We start from the raw sequence: 25,788 nt of genomic DNA on the forward strand, positions 1-25,788 counted from the left end.
TTAAAATTCATATGAACATTAATATCATGATTTTAGTGTAAGTGATAAAATGATAAAACATTGGTGTGCAAATAAATATGAGCAGATTCCAAAGTAAAATCTTTATGTTGGTTGGTTGAAGACATGGATTGCCCATAGAATAAATCCGAACATGTGTAAATTTAACAGCCGTGTGTGATGGTGTACAAATTACAACAAGGTTTATACCAAAAAAAATTGTGATCCACAGGTTCAAATGGTATTAACTCTCTTGAGTTCAAACTCATTGAAAATCAAACAAATTTGTTCGATAATCCATGTATTAGGAACTCGAGAGTTAAGTAAGGGTGGCCTAGCTACTGAAAATTGACTTCATACTAGTAAAAACACAAAACTTAGATTAAGTTCTTTTTATTTGCATGAGTCCAAGTTGTTTTTGTTTTTTTTCAAGGGCCAAAAATAAACATTTTCTATTTCTGATCATTTGAAATATAAATCCCTTACAGTAAGTGATTTTTTTTTTTACCCCAAAATATTAATACCGATTTGAGGCTATGGGTCACAATTTTACCGACAATAAGCAGAACTATTTTGTTTGTCTTTGGAAAACAAACAATCAAAAAAATTGAACAGCAAGAAATGCACCAGGGTTTCATTTTCTTTTCTTTAAAAACTACGTTTCACATTCAATACTACATAATATATTTTTTGCATAAAATGCCTATCATCTGTCTCTCTTTCTTTCATTCACTGTAATCATATATTTCAATTTCACATTCAAAATTTTTCTTTTAAATCTTTGCAGCACACAATTGCTGTATAATGCAAGAAAGAACAAGGGGATATTAGGAACTTAAGCATTTCATTTTCGCATAATTTTATTAATGTCAATGATTATTTTTTTTACATCTGGTATGTAAAGTGAGTAAAAGGATTTCAAACGTTTCAGTCCTGATTCACAAGTGAAATAACAACACCATAATCAGTGTTCAATCTCCATATTCTGAAACAATATCTCCCCACATATTGATTTAAATTGCGATCATGATTGATATTGATTTTTTTAAAATTTATTATCATTATATTTGTGTGGGTTGTTTTTGTTGTTTTTTGTTTTTTTGCAAGTTTTTTTTTTTTTTTTTTTTTTTTTTATGTTGTTTTTTTGTTCTTATTTCATATCTTTGGTGGAACAAAGCAGAAAATAGATAATCAACATATTGTTTTAATAGATTGCAGAAAATTTAAATGCAGTGGCATACTGTAAAAATTTACTCGAGGAGGAAAACAATACAAGCCAGCTATGTACTATTTGAACCAGCGTAATCCATCCGGCAAAAATTTCATCTATGTGCCCAGAAAAAAGAACAGATAAACCGAACTATTCTGTAAAATATAATAGGATTGAGAAAAGAGTCTTTGTTTATATTAACAAGTCATCCTGACTATGATAACCAATTAGAAATATCCCGACCAACAAATGATATTAAAGCTCTGATATTACCTAAGAAGAACACAAGACACAAATTAATGTATCTTTGATTTTTAATTCATAATTTAGAAAGCGAGTGAAACACATAGTCTGAGTTTAAAAATTGGAAGTTCTGGTATTACAAATGTAACTACAAAACCTATCCTGATTAGATCTATTCCTCTCTTGTGTAACCAGGTAACAACTTCGACAGAAGAGTCATAATGATTGGATATACCGTCCCTCAATGATCGAAGTAAAAGACTGAAAACATTGATAAATAAACCATCTCATAACCTCATTACCTATTTTTTACCAAAAAAAAAAAGAGCTTACTATCTTTTTTAATCTTACATTTTGCACATGATTCTTAGTTTTAAAATCCAAAACAAATATAGTCAAATATTAAAATTACATCTAAACAAAAATCCATTTTACAAGCTGTATGTCGTGCGTGTCAAATATCCTGCTGGATAAGAGAACAAGAACTATTCACAGTCACACACAGTAAAAATACTTTTTTTGTTTTTCCAAGGTTATAAACGTGAATCGAAATGAAATTTATACAGAATGTGTCTTTGCAATAATATACATATCACAAGTGATGTGTTTTATATCTTCATGTTAAGAATTTGAGAAGAAGAAAAAATATAAACGAACACTTGAAAAACAAAGACCATTTTAGTTTCAGAATCACCTAATCTTTCCTCGGAGCCAGTGAGTCCCAGACAAAGAATTCAATCATACATTTTCAAAAGACTTGGTCATTTAACAAATAATAATATCAATATGAACACAAAAACAAAACAAAAATATATATATAAATATATATATATGTGAACTTGGTTCATTGAAAAATGACATGCAAAATTCATGTTAGATTGACGATTTGTTTGTTTTTGTTTTTGTTTTTAAGGGTTTTACGGTGCTTGCAACACATTAAGGTCATATCAGCGCCAGTAAAAAGGAAAAATAGGATAGTAAAAAGTTCTAGAATTACAATTAAAGCACCAAAGAAAAGGTAAGACAAAGGGGAATTGGTTCAAATAAATAGGAAACAGAAGTAGATTCCAAGAGCACACCATCAAAGTACTTAGTTTGAGATCACCTATAAGTCTCATCCAGACACAAGCACAGGTCCCCAATAAGAGGAATACATTCAAATGTTTACAAATATGTTAAAAATAAAAAAATAACAATGCATAAGAGAAAGATGATTTACAAGGAAAAAAATATCATGTCCTGAAATTATAACTATACATTCAACTGTTTTCCTCCCAGTCAAGGACTTCGGTCAGGGTCAGGACAAAACCAAGTAATCTCACTCCAAGACAACGACAGGAAACATTGGAAAACGGGTATAGGTGTATAGAAGACACAGCATGTACCTCCCTGCCCACTATGGGAGGTCAGGATCCCCACCCAGTGACAATTTGTAAACTGGTCGTTATATGAAATAATACGTTATTAAATTCGAAAGTTTTGGTGGTTTTGTTTGATGGGCTAGCCTTGTTAGCTTTACCCAAAAAAAAAGTGATCATAAGATTATAATTTTTTCACATACCTCGAAGAGGCTGTTAAAAGCCAATGTGAAAATTACTAAACATAACATGTATGTAAAGGTGGCCCTACCTCTACCAGTTTAGATCTTTTCAGGAGAGTGGTGCATATTTCAAATGGCAATGAAGAATCAGAACCCAATGGACCAATAAAAATTTGTAATTCTTCTAAAGCTTAAACGGGGTGCCCACTAGCTCGGTAAAGCACTTGCTTCACCCGTAAAGGTGCACTCAGCATTGACTGTGTACCTAGATTTGTTAGAACTGGCGGGAAGTATTTTGCGATAGACTAGTATCTTGTCCAAAGGGTAGCAAGCAATTGCAATTGTCCATTTAACATACACGTAAGATCCAAAATAAACTCTGGCTCCATGGGCCTTATGGCTCTGAAGGACTACTTTTTTAAAGTTAAAACATCAATCTCTGTACCCTCATCATTTGTAATTGTGATCAACATTTTTTTAAAGAAGCAATTCAATTTAATATGTATTCTTTACAGGTCTTCAATCACAAAAAAAGGCATTCATATATCCATCAAAAATTTTGAACAGTATTAAAAAGTTTAGCAACCAATGTAAACATTTAAAGTTTCAATAGAGCAAATAACAAATAATTGTTTATCGGCTGAATCTTGGAACATTATGACAAATGAGTGATTCAAAAAAGACATAAATAGTGTTTTATGGAAATATAACATTTTGGTAAAAATCTGTTTACTCATCGTAGGGAATGAGAAAGGCAACGCTTTAGGGATTGGAATGTGTGTGAATTAATATTATTTCATCAACAGGGTTTGTGTGTATAGGACTCTGTGTGTGTGTGTGTGTGTGTGTGTGTGCGTGTGTGAGGTTGCAATATATGGCATAAGTGATGAATAACAAGAACATTATTTAGATGTGTGGGTGTGGGAGAGCAGTCTCACGTCAGTCAGTGACACGCAACAGTATCAGCCATAATTGTGATAGTGATGGCAGTGGCATTCTGTCTTCGTAATTTCACGAAAGTATCACTCATCCATGATTAAAGTGCTCATTCTCCCAACTTAGGCAGTTCATTTAACATCACTTGATTATTTTTAGCTGGATGAGTTTCTTACCTTGTAGATGGTAAATTGTATAGATAAATATATTAAAAGTCATTATTCAACAAATGTGTTGAGGCATTTGGTTGTAATAGGTAATCACAATAATAAATGATAACAATGACGGTAACGAACGGGTCATATCACAGTTGTCATGTCACAGTTGTATTTGTGTCTATAGACGAAGACGATTGGCCTCGTTGTCGAATTACAGGTTCACTGAGTGGAAAGTCACCACTATTGGCCGTCGAGTCCCTCTTCCCACCGTCAATGTCCGATGACACGGACATGTCTTTCTGTGATCCCAGACTGCGGGGAAGGGAGCTAGTTTCCACCTGGTGACGTTTTAAGTATAAATGTGGGTTCTGACGTCGATACTCCGTCATATCACTGGTCCTGCCAATGTAGTGAGTGTTGCCGTTGATGGAGTCATAGTTACTGGTGGTCACCTGGCCGTGTCCATCAACGGCATTCTCAGCTGCCTCCTGGACCTCATCTTCCTCCACTTCTAAAAGCTTCTCTCTCTGCATGGCTAAAACGACCTCGTTGGGGAAGACGGTGACCTGGATGGTGCGAGCTACCAGTCTGGGAATGCCAAAAAAATAAAAAATAAGGATGCCATACTTGACTGAGCAAATAAATAAATGATGATGATGGCAGTCATGATGATGGTGATGATGATGGTGATGATGATGATGGTTTTGGCAGTGATGATGATGATGATGATGATGATGATGATGATGATGATAAGGCAGAGATGATGATGATGATGATGATGATGATGATGATGATGATGATGATGGGGGGGGGGAGGAGAACAAACTCACGAGTCACGAAGGATACTCACCTTGGCAGAAGAGCCACAAAACAAGTGATTATAACTACAAAGGAGTGTATGGCAGTGGATATTGTATTCTCCATGACCCAGTAAGGATTGGACGGGTGGTCAAAGGTGAAAAAGATTGCATTGGAGATGAGGAGAAAGCTCCAGAACAGGAAAAAACTGATGACAATGGACATCCACTGAAGCCAAACCTGTGTTGGACAGAGCAAGAAAATGTAATAATAATAAAGATTGTGATCAGAGAGAATGTGTTGGGGGGGGGGGGTTAACAGATAGGCAGTCTCAACTTAAAGTTTTAAATAAACCTTTATGTAAAGTTTTAAATTCAGTCTTGAATGTAAAAGAAAAATAAAATCAAAATAATACTTATTAATTGGTGCTGAGTTCAAGATATCTTTTGTTTTTAAGGGTTTTACGGCGCTTGCGACACATTTAGGTCAGTTCAGCGGCAATAAAATGGAAGTAAATGTTAGATTAACAATTTAAAAAACACAAGAAAAGTAAGACAAAGGGGAATGGTATAAAAAGGGAACAGATTTAGATTCCAAGAGCACACTATCATTTGCATAGACATGAAAGTCTATCCAGCCACAAACACCTTATCCCCCTAAGAGGAACACACTCAAATGCATACATTATTATACATTCAAAGCGGCAAATACATATTACAATACATAACAGAGAGATGTTTTACAAGGAAAAAAATATCATCTCCCAAAACCAGAACTATAAATTTGACCGTTTCCTTATCAGCCAATGACTCCGACAAGGGAAAAGACAAAACCAAGTAATCTCATTCCAAGACAATGTCAAAAAGTAAACTGGAAAACAGATATAGGGGAATAGAAGACACAGTTAGTGACCTCCCTGACCTCTATGATGGGAGGTCAGGAACCCCACCCAGGAGTTCAAAATAGGGAAGGTGTTTTGTAGATCACCTGACGATATTTTCAGAATTGTAAGCCTTACCATATCAAGATATTGTCTACATTATAATATTGTACTAGCTCACTGGTTCATTTTATAATTTTTTCCAATCAGACAATTTCATCTCTTACCCATGAGTTTGTCTCCAGACACATGTGTAGTAAAATGGTGAGAATCATACACACGTCTACTGTGGTACCAAACTCCCAAATACCAACGTGTTCTCTTTCATATGCCTGAAAAAAAAAACAAGTTGTTGAAATAAACAAGGTTAAGGCAATGTGACTTGGACAATACTTGATGGAAAAGATCTTACGAAAAGAAAAAACAAGCGTTTTATTTTTCTTCAAACAAAGTAAAAATAAAAGACAGTTCACATCTTAACCTATGGGCATAGTTATATACTTCATCATAGCGAGCATATGAATGATCCATTCTTAGGGAGCTGAATAACAAGAAGATTTTTATTCAAAATTGAGTTTATCCTTCACTTGTAATTTCCCACTTCCCCACTTCAGACAGCCGCCTAACTCTACACTTCCATATTTTTTAATATGCCTTTGTTGGCACGTCTACAGCTACGCTACAAACATGTTCATTGTAGTCTAAAGTATCATGGAATGGGGTGACTACGGCCAGTTGGGGTGACCAACACCAGCCCCCAAGTGTGCCCCCCCCAGATTGACAATTATTAAACAAATATGGTAAATTGTACATTATTTGATAGATTTCACCCTTCACACACTTTTTATTTCAATGGCCTTAGACGACGTATACATATATGCAGGCTGGACATCCAAACCCGCTTATGGGCCTAGTTTAACATTGCTGTAATGGACAATATTTTGCATCATTTTTTTGTGATTGGCCTTGCTTATTGTAATATAATTATCTTTCTATATCAAGATGACTTCTGTAAACATGAAGATAGGATGGTTGAGGGAGAAATAGGGAAAAGGGGAAGAGAGAGAGAGAGAGAGAGAGAGAGAGAGAGAGAGAGAGAGAGAGAGAGACAGAGATAGGCTACTCTACCAGAGAGAGTTGTGAAATGATTTTTTTTTTGTTTTTTACCAATCCCCTTTCCAACATCTACTCATCCAAGGTCACCACATATCTTGAGTCACTTTTGACACTTGGTCCCACATCATAAAAACGTGAGTGTCACCTTCATTCATGCAACTGAACACAATTGTCATAATTTGACACAAAAAGTGATGGGGATTTTTCCATGGGTCTACAACGACACCACCTGATACTGAGCGCTTTTCATAGAAAATGTTTGACATTGCAAAAACACCAGATAATTTCAAAAAAAATCCCAAAAACCAGGAAATCTGCAGATCCGTGGAATAATATCATCACTGAATAATAGAATAACACACGCATACTCTCAATTTACAAATACAAATAAAACAAATAAAACAGAGATTAAACAGTACAATAAAAAGCTCTATGCAAGATAAGCTTTTTCTTTCTTTTCCTCTTCATTGGGCTAACAGACAATATGTAGTAATTCTTAATGTGATCTTGCATTTGTTCAGAAATTACCCTATAGAATCATCTTCTTTTGGTTAAGCATTCATTGATTATTATTTTTTTTTTTTTTTGACAAAAAGAAAGTCAAACTTCTTATCTTCTTACCAAGTGAGGTATGAAGTAGATGATGAGACTCTGATAGATGGTGTCCACCAGTACGATCAGAAATGTCCAGTGGGTGTAAAACTGGAAATGATAGATTACAAATTTATGAAATCGGTAGGTACCATTTATATCAAAATGGATAGAAAATCATATACACAAAATAATGGCATGGTCATTTCATTACAAATCGACTGAAAAATTAGTTAATGTTGGTAGCACATCTCCCTATTTGTACATATATTTCTTTCTACAGTATTTCTTTCATAGACTTCAATAGATTCTGTAGCGAAGCACCTGCATTATATAATAATAATAATAATAATAATAATAATAATAATATAATAATAATAATAATAATAATAATAATAATAATAATAATAATAATAATAATAATAATAATAAATATAAAGACAACAATTTTTTAAAAAGTAAAAATAAAATTACAGTAATAATAATATTAATAAAATAATAATAATAATAATAATAATAATAATAATAATAATAATATAATAATAATAATAATAATAATAATAATAATAATAATAATAATAATAATAATAATAATAATAATAATAATAATAATTAATAATAATAATAATAATAATAATAATAATAATAATAATAATAATAATAATAATAATAATAATAATAATAATAATAATAATAATAATAATAATAATATAATAATAATAATAATAATAAAGATCATTACCTCTCCTCTCTGTCCTGGCTTGTAAAGTCCAGGGTCTGCTAGCAAGGTGTCAGCAGACAGATCTTTGTCAAAGACTCCATTAATGAGTGGTGGTAGAGATGTAAAAATGACGTGTTGCATTGTCAGGTAGAGACTGTCAATCATCAAAGATCCAGAGAACCCACTGAAGATTTGGAACCAGAATAGCGACAGCACAGATAGCTGGAAGAAAAAAAGAGGGATGAATTGAGTAAAACACTCTCTCTCTCTCTCTCTCTCTCTCTCTCTCTCTCTCTCTCTCTCTCTCTCTCTCTCTCTCTCTCTCTCTCTCTCTCTTTCTCTTCTCTCTCTCTCTCTCGCTCTCCCTCCCTCCCACTCTCTCCCTAATGTATACACATAAACTACTACACAAATATAGACACACACACACATACAGTGCCAGAGATATGCACGCATGATTGCAATCATTTTTAACTTCACACTCTTTTCATTCTTACCTTATTAACACATTTTACACTTTTTTCACTGAAATTCAACCACTTCCCAGTACAAAACAATAATGCTTGTATTCCAAATAAAAAAATAATATTAACTCCCTGATGATTTTACATCAAAATTGTTTTGACAAAAGCCTTTCAGTGAAAATAGCAGTAAATGATTTTTTTTAAAGTCTCTCAAGCCTGCACCCTACATTCGAACAAAGACACGATCCCCTGTTTATACTCACCAGACTTTTATAAAACATGATGGCAGCAAATTTAGCCAATCGGGCATGATTCCAGTGTCCGTGAACCAATAACAACCTCTCCAAGAAGCGGAATCGAGCAATAGCGAAATCAGAGGACATGACGGCTTGCATCCCTTCCTGACCTGAGATACCAATGCCCACATCAGCAGTCTGAATCATGCTCACGTCATTGGCTCCATCACCTGGACAATGTGCTGTTAAATAAAAGACACGATGGATAGATCAATTGTACCAAGCATGAGCGCATTTTGACAGTATACTAATTATTCCATACCTATGAAGGAGGGCGGAGTGAAGCAGTATTATTTGATTTTAAATTGGTAAGAATAGAAAATGACAAAATCTCTCAATTTGTTAAGCTTTGTATATACACATATTTTTAAAATCTATTTATATATTGCCCCTGAAGTGAGATGAAAAAGAAAAATTTCTTTTCAAATAAATCTTAAAAAGCAATTTTCACTTCTTGTGTTACTATTTAGGATTTTTTTCACCCCGAGACCTTAGTCACTCTTATATTTTACCAATGGGTGCCATGTTTTTACTTTAAAAATTTGTTCTTCTTCCAACATAAGGTTTTCAGTGTTCCATCCTTTCATCAGCTCTTGATTATAATAAATCAAAACATGAATCTCACTCTTCTTTTGTCATTGTGTTCTAGCTTTTAATTTTTATATTCTTGTCATTTGTGTCCCTTTATTTGATTTTTTTTTTTAATTGCAAAAAGAAATTAGAAAATTGCACAATGGAGATCATCTTCCCACAACACTACCACAACTCACCTATGGCCAGTGTCATCTTCTTCAGGTTGTCTCTCACCAGCTTTACAACAGTGGACTGGAATAGAAAGATTAAACATAATCAAAATTTTACATATTAACTGCTTATGTTTTATGATCATAGTTCCCTTGGGTTAATATGAAAGACAACGAATCAAGTCATAAGGCTCATCGAGCCAGGGTTAATCTCAGTTTCTGTAGCCTAGGATTACATGCATTCAGGTCACTTACATCGTCTTGATTTGATGAAAGGTTACAGCTTGTCAATTTCATATGCATCCATGTATCTAACCATTTAATTTACAAATAGTGATTAAGCCTGCCATTTTTATTATTATCAAAATTGACAACATAAATAATAAAATTAAAAGACCTCAGATGCACATTCCTCCCACAAAATCTGTGCATCAATAACACACTGTGTAGTCAACTGGAACGAATACAAAAGACAAAATGGCACACGACCTAAGAGCTAGACCTCAGGTGGTCGCTGGTTTGGATAAGCAAGTAAGTAATAAAATTGATATAATACTGATCCACAGTTTATTCATAACATTCTAAGATTTCTTCAATATCTATGCCTCCAGGTGGGTACAGTATACTTATCCTCTTAGTTGATGCCATGGAGTAGAGTGGATCCTTTGACATTCATTGATCATTGTTTTAAAAACTTGAGCTTTTGTACAGCACAATATCTACGAAATGTGCTAAAAGCGCTTTATGCAGGGTTCCTGGCCAACAGCAACATGAAACATGTAGGACGAGACATGACGCCGGTTATATAAGTGATACTTCAATTTCTTTCTGACAGAGACCATGCTATTAAAGACCAGATACTCATTTTATACCCAAGTACGGTGAGAGGATGTGAGTAAAGAGCCTTTTCAACGGACTCTATTATGTGCCACTCAGAGCGGAGCTTGACCACAGGACCTTCCGATCCAAAGGTGAGTGTCATACTACTAGACCACATAGCTGCATTTTAGGTGGGTGTGGGGGGGGGGATTATTCCAAAAGGTTTACTATCCAGTTTCATGACCGAGAAACGAAGTCAAGAACATTGCCAAAAGTTCGAAGCAAGCTGGTCACACCACAACTACACCACAGACAAACTGATGAGAAGAAAAAACAATGTACTCACCTTCTGTATGGGAGTGGCTCTGCACACAACCACAGACTGACAGTGCAAGGAAATGGTCAGAAAATAACGCTCCAAATCGGGATCTGTGGCATAATTTAGGGTTGGGCCGTTGATAACTAAAGCATAGTTCTTCTGTCTGTCACCACCGTAGGAACGAAGAGATATCATGGAGCGAGAGAAGAGGGAAATCTGAGATCCCATAACACTCATTGACTCGTGAGCAGCACCGTCCCTATCCCTCTTCAACATTTCAATGTTTTCTTTCATCTTTGCCAAGGTTTCCTCTTTGCTGTCAGCATTTATAATTATTACTTCTTGGTCGTGAGAAAACAGCTGGCAGGCATTGGCAATTTGGATGGCAGTTTCCTGTGACAAAAATATATTGGAAAGCATTGAATAATTTATTTTTATTTTGACAATTTTGCAAATGGCTAAATTCAAACAGATTACTGATTCACATGGAAACCTTGTAATAGGTTACAAATAGTAACAAATATTATGAGGAACTCTTATTCATCCTCTACATCATTAAGACCTCATTGTGAAAATAGAAAAGTAAAAAAATGTTAAGTCCAATTAGCAATTATACCCAGGAGAAACCAACTCTACACCAATCATTAAAAAGCGTAAACCTATGAATTTCATTGGCCATTTGATTTTTTTTTTTTTTGCAAGGACCAGAGTGCTTTTCATTTTGTTTAATTTTTAACTGTAAAAATTGTGTGCAATGTTCGTTGGTTAATTCCGTGTCAGAATGAAGCCATGGTAATATTAAGAGAGAGTGAAAAATGAACACACAAATTAATCTTAAAAGGTTAATTCTACCTGATGAAGTATCTTATATTGAACTAGTCAGATCCTGAGGCAGTTGGATTGCATGTTAGCTTTGATGCATTGGGGAACGAACTGGTGGAAAATTGAAACAGTAAACAGCAGCATAGAATAGAAAGTAATGTAGAAGTGTAACTGCTAGTCAAACGCACACACCTGCTTATCTCCTGTCAATACCCACACTTTCATGCCAGCTTTTCTCAAGTTGGAAATAGTGTCGGGGACACCTTCTTGGAGTTTATCCTCCACACCCGTTGCACCTGGAAAAAAAAACGGAAGGAAAATGATCCAAGTTCATCTTACTTAAACCTTAAAGTTGCTTAACTGTTAGTTTCTCTGAGACGCTTCTATTTCTTTTGCCAGGCAATTCTTGGTACAAAAAGTTGTTATGTTATCAAATTTTAATTTACTTGGCAACCATGTATTAGTGTATATGTAAAATGGTTGAATTCAGGTGAAATAATGAAAAGAGTCAATAAGTGTAAGAATGAATAAATGAATATTTAAATAAATGAATAATAAATAAACAATTGATTAATTCATTCATTCCTTCATTCATTAATTCATTCATTCATTCATTCATTCAGTCATTCATCATTCATTCATTCATTCATTCATTTTCTTCATCCATAAGGGAATTGGGCTACAAAAATTGAATTTAAAAATGAATAGATATTAATCTAAAATATAATTTAAACTTAATCTATAAAACTAATGTATAAAGCTCACCATATAATTCATAGTCATATATAAAAACTATGATTATATATATGTAAAGCAGATATATTTTACAGATGTTTCAAGTAAAAGTGTAACTTAAAGTAAAAAGAATGAATTTCTTGAAATAATACTTTTATAGATAGAGATTGAAGTCTGAAGTGATTGAATGAAGAGCGTGTATGTGTGCGTGTGTGTGTAATATGAGAGGGAGAGAGAGAGAGAGAGAGAGAGAGAGAGAGAGAGAGAGAGAGAGAGAGAGAGAGAGAGAGAGAGAGAGAGAGAGAGAGAGAGATTGAGATCCAAAGAAAAATTAAATAATGAATAGATACACATTCAAAGATACAAAATCTAAATATTATCTCAATTCTTAATCCTCTCTCTCTCTACCGAATTATGTACATCTCCACCAAATTTCAACATGTCACAATTTAATTGTCATTCATTTCTTCTGCAAACATTGGCCATGATATCCAACTCACCGAGAAGTTCCAAGTCCTTCTCTATCCTCATACAGGAATCAAAAATGAGTTTCTCCCTGTCCTCCATGCTGCTCTCTGCCTTCTTGTGTTCAGCTGCCCATTCCTGATACTCACTCTCATCCAACAACTGGCAAATACAACATAATTAAGAGGTGATTGCAATATGTTGGTTTTTAAGGGTTGTATAGCACTTGTGTTATATTTAGGTCATTTCAGCACCAGTAAAATGGAACAAAATTGGAGAGTCATAACAATTCTAAATTTGCAAGTAAAAGGGCATGAGATAAATTAAGACAAAGGAGACCAGTTTAAATAGTCTAAGGTTCAAAAATGTCCACATATCACCACCCAATTGTGGAATAATACGGAAAAGAAGCCTCAAATAACTAACTTGGCAGAGGGACAAGGGAAACAGAAAACTGTCTCAATCTGAATGTTACTTGAAGTCGAATCAATTCTAAGTATTTCTATTTGATGGCAGAGAGAGTTGAATGAGGAAGCCATTGTTGTTGTTTAGGCTGAACTAGTTTGACAATCTTCGCTTGAAGATGTCTATCTCTGTTGTGTTCACATGATTCGAGAAAAGCATTCCAGTCTCTGATAGTGTGGGGTGCAAATGAATACTTGACGATGTTTAAATTTGCAGATTGGTGTTTTGGTGTTTTTTGAGTGGGTTTTTCTTTAAATGCGTGAATTTCGTTGTACAGTGTGTTTTTGTTTTTTTATTATTGACACATTTCAAGTTTGAATAACTCGAGAGCTATGTAAGATTTCATCAAACAGGTTTTTGTCATATGAGCAGAATTTATTCAAGTTTTAATTGATATAATTTTTAACACTGTGCACACTTTGGTATCTGAGCTATGACGTCATCAGTAGAAAATGGTAATTTTGACATAAATTGTATTTTATTTTGGCTTTGTCCGACATGATTCTCAAAAGTTTATTTCATTTAACATGTCAATGTAAAGATATCAACTTGGAACACTGATTTTTTACGGGGATATGTGAAGAGCAGAGTGTTTAGAACCCCCATGAGAGACATGCGTCACCTGAAGACAAAAATAAGAGAAGCCGTCCGCTCTGTCACATTACTCATGCTACAAATAACGTGGGATGAACTGGAGAGACACTTGCTGCTTGTCATTCAAAATGGTGGTGGTCACGTGAAGCTTTAAATTGAACCATTGCGCAAACACACGATCACAAGTAAGATTTCAGAGTAAATTTTAATAAATTTGGAATAAAATGTTGAAAACCAAATTGATGTCGTTGCAGCTGTTCTTGAGTTATTCAAACCTGGAATGTGTCATGATTAAAAACAAACACACTGTAAATAACGGTATATTTCAAAATTACCCTTTTCTACTCATATCATCATAACTCATCAACCAAAGGGCGTACTGTTATAAATATTATATCAACCAAAAACTTAAATAAATTCTGTACCTATGGCAAAAAAAAATGTTTGATGAAATCTTACATAGTTTTGGAGTTATTCAAACCTGAAATGTGTCAATAATTTTTTTTATAACACACTGTATATCTAGTTGTCCTGGTGATATATACATTGAAATGATACATTAATTACAAAAAGACACTGCTTACCCTCTTTGCCATACAAAGTGTACGAAGACCTTGAATGGCATACAGATCTAAATGTTCCTGTGTTGCCTTCAGCTGTCTTTTGTCCTCTTCATCCTCTGCAAGACAAAAAAAAAATAAACGCAATATATTATTTTCTGTCCCTTACACTTTTTTAATATTTTAAACAGGCAGTGATGAAATTTAAGTTAAGCTACTGTTTAATCACACAGATGATGTGGATATTTCAGATTTACCCTTTATCAACAATATGAACAAGTGATGAATTTGAAATAATATTGAATCATTATTTCATCATTATTTTTTGTCTGCTTCAAGCATTAGCACTTGCCTTTAAAAAACAAAAAAAGTAAAACAATATTGTTTCACAAAATTGTTTCTCCATCAGACTATATATATATATATATATATATATATATATATATATATATATATATATATATATATATATATATATATATATATATATAAAACAATTTACAAAATAGAACAGTAATATAAGAATTTATAAAGATATAAATCAAGGACTGATAAATTATTGTCAAGATAAAAATTTCTGAGAAAATCACCTTCATATCGCGGATGTAGAATATTGAGTATTGATGAATCTGCCCCTTTCACAAACAACGTGATGTTTTTAGAAACAGGATGTCGGATGATTGCCGACATTCTTTTTCTTGTTGTGTCAAAGCTGAGAATATTCAGGACTTCCATCTCAACATCATCAAACTCATCTAGACAGAAATTCAAGGCAGAAAAAAAAGTCAACAATCATCATCAACATCATAATAATAATAATAATAATAATAATAATAATAATAATAATAATAATAACAATAGTCAGTATATATATCAATTATAATCAATCTTCTGAATAGATCGGCTTGATATTTTACACAATATCTCTTACATATCGAGAGAAAAAAAAAAAATTAATAAACATAATACCAAATTGAACTTATCACATATTTTATAACTATGCAAGAGATGACTGAAATGACCGCCACACGAAGGATCATTACCTGGAAGAGTGACCGTAACACTGTCTGGTGACCTCTTGACCAGCTTACAACCGTAAGAACTGGCAGCCTTAACCAGAGCCAGCTCATCAGGACTTTCAGCCTCATAATGCATTTTATTGTGGTATCCGTCAGACAAGAAGGAAGATCCCGCCACGCTGCCCTCAGACATGTAATCCCCATTTTCACTTGCTGAAATTATCAAAAATTGGAGAAAAAAAATCTTTAATAGATCATTCAAAAACATTTCACTTCTTATACGAGTTTAGATTCATTATTCAATCCAATTAAATGATATCTTGAATATGGTGGAATCTTTCTTTTTTTACATCATTTCACAAGAAGTTTTCTTTCAGTTTTCTGTTCATCATTATAAATCTTTCCATAACACTATTATTTACAGTTCAATCATAACCTTTCCCTTTCCCTTTCCAAATAAAACGACATTAAATTTTTCAGTTGTTATAATCTGAGCAATGATAGCACAGACCATCTCACTTACCAGACAAAGACTGCATTGACCTAGACTTGAGAGACGATGGAGTCAATGACACTTTATTATTGAGTTTGGTTAGATTATCCTTTGAAGGTGAGTTAGTTATGCTTGGATTGAACAATGGCCCAGATTTGGGTAAGTCACTATCAGCAATATAGCCGCTGTCATCCATCTGGAAAATAGGAAGATAAAGATTGTGAATAATGAATTGCCTGCTCCTAGATTTGTCACGTAAATGTTATCAAGAAAGGTGGAAACTTCACAACTTTATGACCTCATTGAGACTGTTTTGTGCTTTACCCTTGTGTATACAGGCCATATATTCTGGCATTCATCTCTTCAGCATTCATTTGTGCATTCTAATTTAATGGAGAGGAGGAACAATTTTAAAGGTTCAAAAAACATACTACGGTTTCCGAACTTTCCAATGAAAAAGAACTTGACAACAAAAATGCAATGCAGCACTGGAAAAATTAGATATAAGTGTTCTGTGTCCACAAACTTCCATAATTATTTTATTTTGTCTTTGACGTAATTATGATCAGTAAAACTTGAGTTATGGTCATTCATAAAAATGCATTTTTTAAAAATTGTAATCAAAACTCTACAAATCAAATAAAAAAGGATAAAATATTGGGACTGATAAATTGTACAGGGTGAAAAGCATTTGTCTACCTGAAAAATAACATAATTTCATGATAATGTTACATAGTTTACTTGAAAAATCAAATTATTTATTTCCAAATTTCTTAATATCATGATGATAGTGGGTATTTGAAAGCTAAAATATGAACAACACAAGGAGTAGACGATAAGAATCATCCATTTTGATGTAGTAAAGAAAAGTAAAAAAAAATTTAAGTAATTTCCAACTTTGATTTCTGTCAGACAACGATTATAAAAGAAATAAATGTAATCTCTGGTTGTGATATACTATGTTGATCAGTGGTTATACAATTATCATCATAAAATAAATTTTCTCTTGACAGGTAATAAAAAAAATAAAAGACTCATTTGTGTAAGCCGTCAACAACTTTAAAAAGCAGGAGTTTTATACTCCTTTTAGCAACCATAAGAAAATCATTCTAAGAAAAATTTCATTTGACGCATAAAAATTGAAGATTGCGTTATGCTCTAGTTGTAAGACCTTTACGCTATGCTGTTGAGCTTGTTTTATCCAAATTTAATTATATGTAACATGTACTTATTTTATTAACTTATTACTTTTATGTTTGAGGTTTTTTTTAAAATCATCAATTTTTGTCTTGGGTGAATGTGAATGTTTGGAAAAAAAGTCAAGAAAATAGCAGTTAAAGAGAGAGTTAAAATGAGCAATTTATCATGCTTCTTGGGGTAAAGAGAAAAATAAAAAGCGTGACTCCCAGACTTACAGCATCTTCATGCAAATATGAGACGACTACAGTATTGCAGACAGCCATGAGCAAAAAGAATTCTTGGACTTGTTTAACGTGTCTGGGTATAATTGCTTCAATGCTGTCAAGGCTACGAAGGGACATGATAGATAGCTCTCTCTGGAGGGAATCCTCGAGGGACAGGTTGTCTTGGATCTGGAGACAGAAATGTGTTATAAGGTTATTTCAGTCAAACATAATATTTCTTTCTCTTTATAATCTTGTAATCTTGAGCCAATTTTAAGAATTTTACAAGCTCTTAAATGTAGAGGTCCTTACACAAGAAGACGGTAGCTCTAATTGCATTTTAATGTGAGTCATTTGCTAAGTCTGCACAACAGCCAAATGTCTACTGATTTCACTTCTTTTTTTTATTTTCTTTCTTATACTTTTATTAAACATGACCTAAGACTCCCCATTCCATCCTCTTTGATTTTCCTTGCACTTGGACAAGAAAAAATTCTTGAACATTCTAATAATGCACTCAGGATAATCTTTTAACAGAAAATTGAAAAGCAGCCTTTCTGTAAAATACACAGGCCAGGTCATATCTGCAAAACACAAGAAACCATTATAGTCCTTGGCATGATGATAAAAATCGTTTTCATTTGACAGATGTCTTTTTGTGCATAAACTACCCCTTTGAAACTTAATACAGTAAAGAAAAATCAAGAAAAGAGTAACCCTTTTAAATTCTTTTTATTTGAGCTTTGCATTTTTTTAAATACCTACTAATGACATTATACATGAATCAAATAAGGGAAAACTATCAAATGATGAGAATAGCTCCTCAGTGCTTAAAGCTAAAGATTTTCAGGGCTGTAGGCATCAGAAACAATAAGGATTGGATGGATAACCCATAAAGATTTCAAAGGAATATATGTGGAATTTTAAAATGTTGATATTAAAACACAAAAACGAATCACCCTGTCTTACTGTTAATAGATAAGAGTGATTTGTATGTATATATTCATAATGAGAGCCATAAATAGGACACATACCGAGCTGGTCCTACTGAAGCCAGCAGTTGACAATCGGCTGTCAAGATCACTCTGGCTGTCGATGTCATTACCAGCTGAAATGAAAACAGGTTTTAGAAAAACGAATCTTGATAAAAAATATATGAAATCTTATTTCATTAACTACTTTTATTTAAAGTATGCACTAAAACGTCGTGATTATATGTATATTTATTGACAAGGATCAAATCCTAAATTTTATTCAAAACAATCACCCTGCGTAAAAAATATCAGCTTTTTGGTTTAATCAATAAACAAAAAATGAAAAATACCACTCTAAGATGACTACTCTACATTTTTATATTACTTAACTACAAATGTCTCATCCTTGTGCTATGAGTCTACTTAATGCACTCTGAAAATGTTTAAAGCATGTAGAAAAACTCACAAGGCAGATGTGGATAATTCACCCCTCCTATAGTACAAGACTTGAACTCCATCTTATTCTCTGTCAGAGTACCCGTCTTATCGGAGAAGACATACTCAATCTGTCCAAGATCTTCGGTAATATTCAAGGCCCTGCACTCCATGGGTTTGTCTGAGGCCTCGTCATAAAGTTCTATATCTTGTAGAATGAAGTAGATTTGACCCAACTTGACCAGCTCCATAGAAACGTACAAAGGAAGGGGGATAACCGACTAGAGAAAGAAAAAAAAAATACAGAGATATTTGCACTGTCAAATTAAATGAACAAAAAAAAAACAAGGTACATGAGGGTCATATGTTAAAAAGCTAATGTACATTTGAAAATGGTATTGCTTCTAAGGGACATTTCAAATATAGAGTGCAAACTTTTCTGATTTCAAAGGCTGCATCTCTGTCTTAAAAGCCTCTTGTCTACATGAAGGCTATATCAAAGCAGAGAATTAAAAACGCACATCTAAAAAAAATACAAGAGAGGAGCAAGAGTCCTTAATCTTCAGTCAATCAATGGGATCTGGTGATTTGATTCAAAAAAGTTCCAGTATAACCAGCATGAGCAAATACAGTGGAACCCTCACGAAGCCAACACCACTGGAGCAAAAAGATTGGCTGACATTTAGCAAGGTGGACTTGATCCATTATTGGTGGAACATAATAAAGAATAGAAAACTTGGGATCAACAAGAGGTAGTGACTTCTAATTAAGCAGGAGTTGACTTTATGTAGCATCCACTGTAACATAAAAGAAATGTTTCCAAGGACTCACTAGAATGTCACTGGCTGACATTTTATTTTTTAATTGATCTTCTATGTTGAAGGAATGAAATATACGTTAAATTTCACAAAAATAAAACAAATCATTCCTGACAATTTCCATCACAATTTTATTGAGATGATGAACATTTTAAATGAGTTTACAGGTATGAAGGGATAATGGAAGCGGATTTGGTCTATATCATCGAACACAGAATAAAAGAAAATGTTAATCAACCTGGAAGATGATGATGTATGTCCAGAAAACGATGAATCCCTGGTAGAGGGGACTGTACTGGTCCAGATTACCAAATGGGATGAAAGGTACAAGGTTGGTGTTTTCTTTCAAGTTGTTGTAGTCAGCAAGCCAAATACCACTTCCTGTTAGGATTAGAAAGAAAGATGTTAATGAAAACAATAGGACTGAATTCGAATGAATATCCTGATTTTTTGTCCATCCTTGACCTCAATACATTAAAAGGCAAAATGTCAGTGGTATGTGTAGCTTTTGCTTAGTATCTATAATAAAAACGAATCATATTACTTATAATTAGGAATAAAACAACTACATGTCCACACTTACCTATGGCACAGAAGAAACACAAAAATAAAAGAATGATGACACACCAAATGACATCTCTGTTGATTTTTGCCTCCAGTTTGCTGATTTTGTGCCTTGGCCCTCGATTATTTAACATGGCCTTCGTTTCTTTCCCTAGAAATATGAAGATTCATTTTGTTTTCAACTGAATAATGCAGATATCAAATATGAATAAGGCGTACACATTCTCATTTAATTGATATGACAAATTATGATATTAAGCATACAAGCAGCATTACAATTTACCTAGTAAGAAACTAACAGATAGCAGAGATGTCTATCTAAATGTCACAAAAACATGATATAATTCCTTTTAAAAAAGTCAATATTTTCAAACGAATAAAAAAAACAACAACAACAACAAAAAAATAATATCTAAAGGCAATTATAGTAAACCACTTATTTAAAAAAATGTTTATCATTTATATTTTTAAATCGCAGATTTACCTTTATTTTACATTCAAGTCTTGGGAAGTTTAGCACTTCAAATTAGTCCTGTATCTATCTCCATCATCAAAATTATGAGAGATTACGAATTGAATATATTTGTGATAAAATCCAAAAGAGACATAACATTAAAACAACATTTCAAGACTCAAACTCAAACCAGTCACATTACTTGTGCAAATATCACAGAACTATCAAGGGAGGATTTTAAGACAAAAAAAAAAAAAAAAACAGGATAGCCTAAAGAAAAACAAAAATGGAGCTCGTAGCTCTGAGATGGGGTATCACAATCAAATATTTACACTTGACAATGACACAGAAGGAATTCTAAAAATAGGATGATGATAAATTTTCAATTTCAGTTGCAGACAGAGGCATCACTTTGGTGTTTAACTCCAACATCTTAACTTAAGTCTGATTAAGATTGCTTCCCTCATTGAATTACCATTTAACAATGAGAATAGTATAGAGTTTATAGACTAAAGCATGATATTCAGGTTTGTGTGAAAGGCTTTTCAACAGAAGTAGTAAATAATATGCTATCTATACGGCATGGATAGTAACAGCAAAACGAAAAAAAAAAATTATATTAAGAACAGTATATCTTACCAGCATAAACCACCAAACCCTCGATGAAATCTGTGTTTCTTAACACACAACCTCTGAGTAAGAGATTGCTATTGTTGAGAGATACATCCCCATTTTCTGTGGTTCTGGAAAACAGATGAAAATTTTTTTTTTTTAAATACTTGTTTGTATATTTTTGGTCCTGTTATACACACTTAGTTAACTGTCTTATGGCATCAATGATCACATAGTTGAATAAAAGAAAAATCATGTCCAGATGCACTAATGAGAACTTAAATCAATCTTTTCCTTGGCAGAACGGCCCACCAATAATGCCAGTAAAACAGGACCCATCTTTTGAGAGAAAAATATCTTGAACTTTATAAATCTGAATTTTGTTTTCAAAAGCCAATAACTTTTTTTACAAACTTTTCATAATTTTAAAACTTACTCAACAATTTTTACATTAGAACATGTTGCTATTTTACTTTTATATAAACAACACAATGGGGGTCCTGAAATCAAATCAGTATAAGTAAAAGTTTTGTGATAAAATGGACGGCGAGCTAGCAGTAAACACAAAAATACAAACATTGCTGTTAAGTATAAATGTATCTCATCTAAGAAATCTATGATAAAATAACTTACATGTAACCCTTGAATGAATAAATTTCTGCATTTGGTTGATCGACATTGACAGTGTGGGTGAAAACTGTTGGATCCACAACGTTTGCCTACGGAGATAAAAAAAAAATATTTTAAAAACTGTTCTGAAAAAAAATATGAAGACAACCATATAAAAAACCATATAAAAACCTTGACATTCTTTGTCACTATAATAGCCAATCAAATAAAAACAATACATGACGTTAGAAAAAAAAAATATATTGTATATGTCACCATAGCAGATGACACAAAAACAGTAGCCTTATATTAGCATTAAAACTTTTGCTTTTGTAGCTACATCTATAGGATTCAATGAATAACACTGACATAATGTTGCATCACCGACTGAATTTCTGAATTTCCACTTAGCACCAACAGCAAAGTCATTCACCTATCTTCATTCAATAAAGTGATGGTGAATGTGGTTGTGACTGGTGGTCAAAAATGATTCTGAAATATCCATTGGGCATTTCTTTCCTTATCAAAAACTTTCTATACTTTCTTATCCATGGTTTAGTTAAAGTTCAAATGAATAAAATGTTTCCATGTAAAATGGAACAATTTTTCATTTCATCTTTCAATGTAATTCCTTTCCTTTTTACACTACAGCTTCTGACATTTTATTGTAATTACCGTGGCATCGGAATCTAATCCAACTCCTGAGACCACCTGTCTTTGTTTGAGATTATTCTCCCCATCAATGTTAGAAGTTTCAATATGACATATGCCCTGAGGATCACTAGACCGCAGAAAAAGGATGTCTGCAGGGATTATTTCATTGCAGGACAAATGGACCATGTCTCCAGGATATATGTGAGACCACTCTCTTTTCTTATAGCTGTTTTCTGGCCTGTGAGGAAAAATTAAAGTCAAGAAATTAATAAAATAAAATAAGGTTTATTTTGAAGCACTTTGATGTGAAAGCAAAAACAATTACATTTCAATCTCAAAAGAAAATGTAATGTTCGTTTAACTATTTTTTTAAAATTTATCCTACTTTTCAACTGAAATCAATGGGGTAGTCACCCACAACCCCAAGCACACACATACACACAGAATTTTGCCACCATTCAATCACTTGATAATACAATATCAATAAAGATATATAATAAATGGCATGTTAACATAATGCATGAAATAATAAAGGAGTTAAGTCTCTGCGACTTAAATTTAGTTTTAGAGCAAATTATAAATAAATTACCTACAAAAATAAAAGAAGAAAACCCTTGGAAATTTTCAGAAAAGGCTTTTATCTGATAAAAATGCATTGAAAAACATAGATTGGTCATTTAAGGATGCCTAAGCATTAGTAATTATATTTGTTATGTCTTAATCAACATAAGAATGAGATGGTAATTGGTGAAGGTAACCATGTAGCCTCATAATAGATAAAAATTAACAAGTGACAATTCACTAATTGGATTCGAACACCAATGATTGAAACGCATTAAGGTCATATCAGCGCCAGTAAACAGGAAGAAAATGGGATAATAAAAAGTTCTAGAATTACAATTAAAGCACCAAAGAAAAAGGAAGACAAAAGGGAATTGGTTCAAATTGGGAACAGATGTAGATTCCAAGAGCATATCACCATCAGTGTAGTTAGTTTGAGATCACCTAAATGCTTCATCCTGACACAAGCACAGGTACCCACTAAGAGGAACACACACACATGTTTACAAAACATATATATGTAAAACAAAAAAATAATACAATGCATAACAGAGAGATGATTTACAAGAGAAAAAAAATATCATCTCCCAAGTAAACATTTGACTGCTTCCTTTCCACCCAGGGTATCCAGCCAGGGCCAGGACAAAACCAAGTAATCTCATTCCACGACAAGGATAGAAAGCAAGTCAGAAAACAGATATAGAGGGATAGAAGACACAGTAAGTGCTTCCCTGTCCAGAACCCCAATGTGAGTGTGCAATCACAGGAGGCTGTCAGGGAGGACACAGTGAGGGCAGTGGGAGGATGGAGGAACTAATAGAAGAAGAGTTCAGAAGAAAATCTATTTTGAAGATATCAGTCTTACTCAGCTAATACCCCAACTTCAGAGTGAAGAAAGAGTGTTGCTTGTCTAACACTATCACAATATGTATCATGTTGTAATGAATGCTGTTAGAAAAGCTTTTCCTACCGCTGTTACTTTGACCGACTTTTATTCTCTTTGACCTTTGGAAATGTTTAATTTTTTTCTTTCTAACTGGACTTCCAATTGATCAATAATTTTGTCTTTCTGATCATATAAAGCGGGTTTAAAATAATTGTTAATACGTCCTATTCAGTTATTCATGATTGTTATTTTCTTTGAATCATTTTGTAATGTCAATATAGATAACTTGTTATATATTATATAATATATAATATATATATAATATATTATATATATTATATATATATATATATATTATACATATATACGAAGAAACCCATATCATTCTATATCCAAGAAAACAACCCTATACAACAAAGGAAATGCATGGACTAAGAAATCCAACAACTTTGATGTCACAATGAGGAGTTACGATGGAGCAGGGCCATGTGAGCTCATCGAATTATACCTACTCTCACAACTTCCATACCTTGACATAAAAATTGGACTCTACAGAGATGACAGGCTTCATTATGCAACAAAAAAACTAGACAAACAGAAATGATAAAGAAAGAAAAATGCAAATATATAGGCGATCAAAGAAAGCGAAGAAAGCCATGGTCGAATTGCCGGTCCCCCTCACATCTGGTACACAGGTGATTTAATATGCGCATTGGAGTTTGAGTGTGGAAAGCAAATGAGACTATTCAGACTCTGTGTCTAAATAGCTGCAGCCAAAAATTAACAAATCAATTCAACATGAAATAAAATGAAAATTAAATTCTATACTTACACTGAATAGACTCTTGCCGTTGAATGGTTAACTTTTTTATCAGATCGATAACGTCTGAAATCTTCATATGCATCTTTGAGAGCAGTGACAAGCAAAACGAACAGAACAGGTAAAGCTGCTACCTCCTTCGCAAAGGCTTGAACTTGTGGAATCCAATTTAAGGCAACCACAAATATGAAGTAGATGTTGGCAAACCTATGAAATTGCTCAAAGAGATTCTTGGGTAAAAATGTGAGAATGGTGTATCTTGTAGTCTTTATATAATTGTGACTATAGCCATAATTAGGATGAGCTTTCTTCGTTATGAGAATATCTTCATTGACTGTGTGGTTTGGTACAACTGGCCGAAAAACTGGTTTTATGTGTCGGCCAGGTAAACAGTTCAGAAGGTTTCCCATTCTCTACACAGATGATACTATACAGGTGCCTTATTATTTCACAACACAGACAGCTCAGAATCAGAACAATTTATCAATGGCTAGCGTTTATCAATTGAAGAATTGGGTGCCTTATTAATTAATTATTTCGCAACAGTAACAGACAGCTCAGAATCAGAATCAGAGCAATTTAAACAATATCACAATCACTTGCGGTTGACCCCCTTATTATCCATTTAATCCTCCACTTTGATAAAAGAAATATGTATTAATATCAAGAGCTTCAATCCATTCTTTTCTCTAAATTAGTAACAGGATTTAGAATTAATCTGTGTTTCTTTATCCAACTGACACTTCACAAACTCGGTTATTGAATTGCCCAATGATAAAAAGGCAGTCCAAAAAACATGAAAACTCTCATGTTTAACATTATTTTGTGGCGATTTTCCTTTACAAAAACTCAACCAATTTCCATGTTCAATTTAGTTAATATGATACAACTAAAAATATCCAAATCTAACGAGTTAAAAAAGAAAAATATCTATCACCCATACTGTTGGCAACGGAAAAGTTATGTTGTTTTGTTACGCTGCCATAACTGTCTACGGTGTTACTGATTACGAAC

General features: G+C 33.2%; 1 protein-coding gene across 1 annotated transcript; it reads right to left on the reverse strand.

Moving 5' to 3' along the window:
- Positions 1-1,104: 1,104 nt before the first annotated feature.
- Positions 1,105-25,788, reverse strand: LOC144970200 (phospholipid-transporting ATPase VA-like). Its single transcript, XM_078909590.1, has 23 exons — positions 24,787-25,788; positions 22,529-22,745; positions 21,878-21,963; positions 21,272-21,375; positions 20,198-20,329; positions 19,853-19,995; positions 18,828-19,077; positions 18,422-18,495; positions 17,400-17,576; positions 16,015-16,180; positions 15,516-15,704; positions 15,063-15,227; positions 14,497-14,591; positions 12,889-13,015; positions 11,846-11,949; positions 10,859-11,224; positions 9,721-9,775; positions 8,918-9,120; positions 8,212-8,412; positions 7,500-7,580; positions 5,990-6,094; positions 4,935-5,122; positions 1,105-4,672 (listed from the first exon to the last, which is right to left on the reverse strand). The coding sequence occupies exons 1-23, from the start codon at positions 25,182-25,184 to the stop codon at positions 4,240-4,242; spliced, it is 4,059 nt and encodes a 1,352-aa protein (XP_078765716.1). The 5' UTR covers positions 25,185-25,788; the 3' UTR covers positions 1,105-4,239.

This window comes from Berghia stephanieae, chromosome 4 (genome assembly GCF_034508935.2).
Source record: "Berghia stephanieae isolate SIO BIC M18660-M18661 chromosome 4, UCSD_Bste_1.3, whole genome shotgun sequence".
Taxonomy (NCBI): Eukaryota; Metazoa; Mollusca; class Gastropoda; order Nudibranchia; family Aeolidiidae; genus Berghia; species Berghia stephanieae.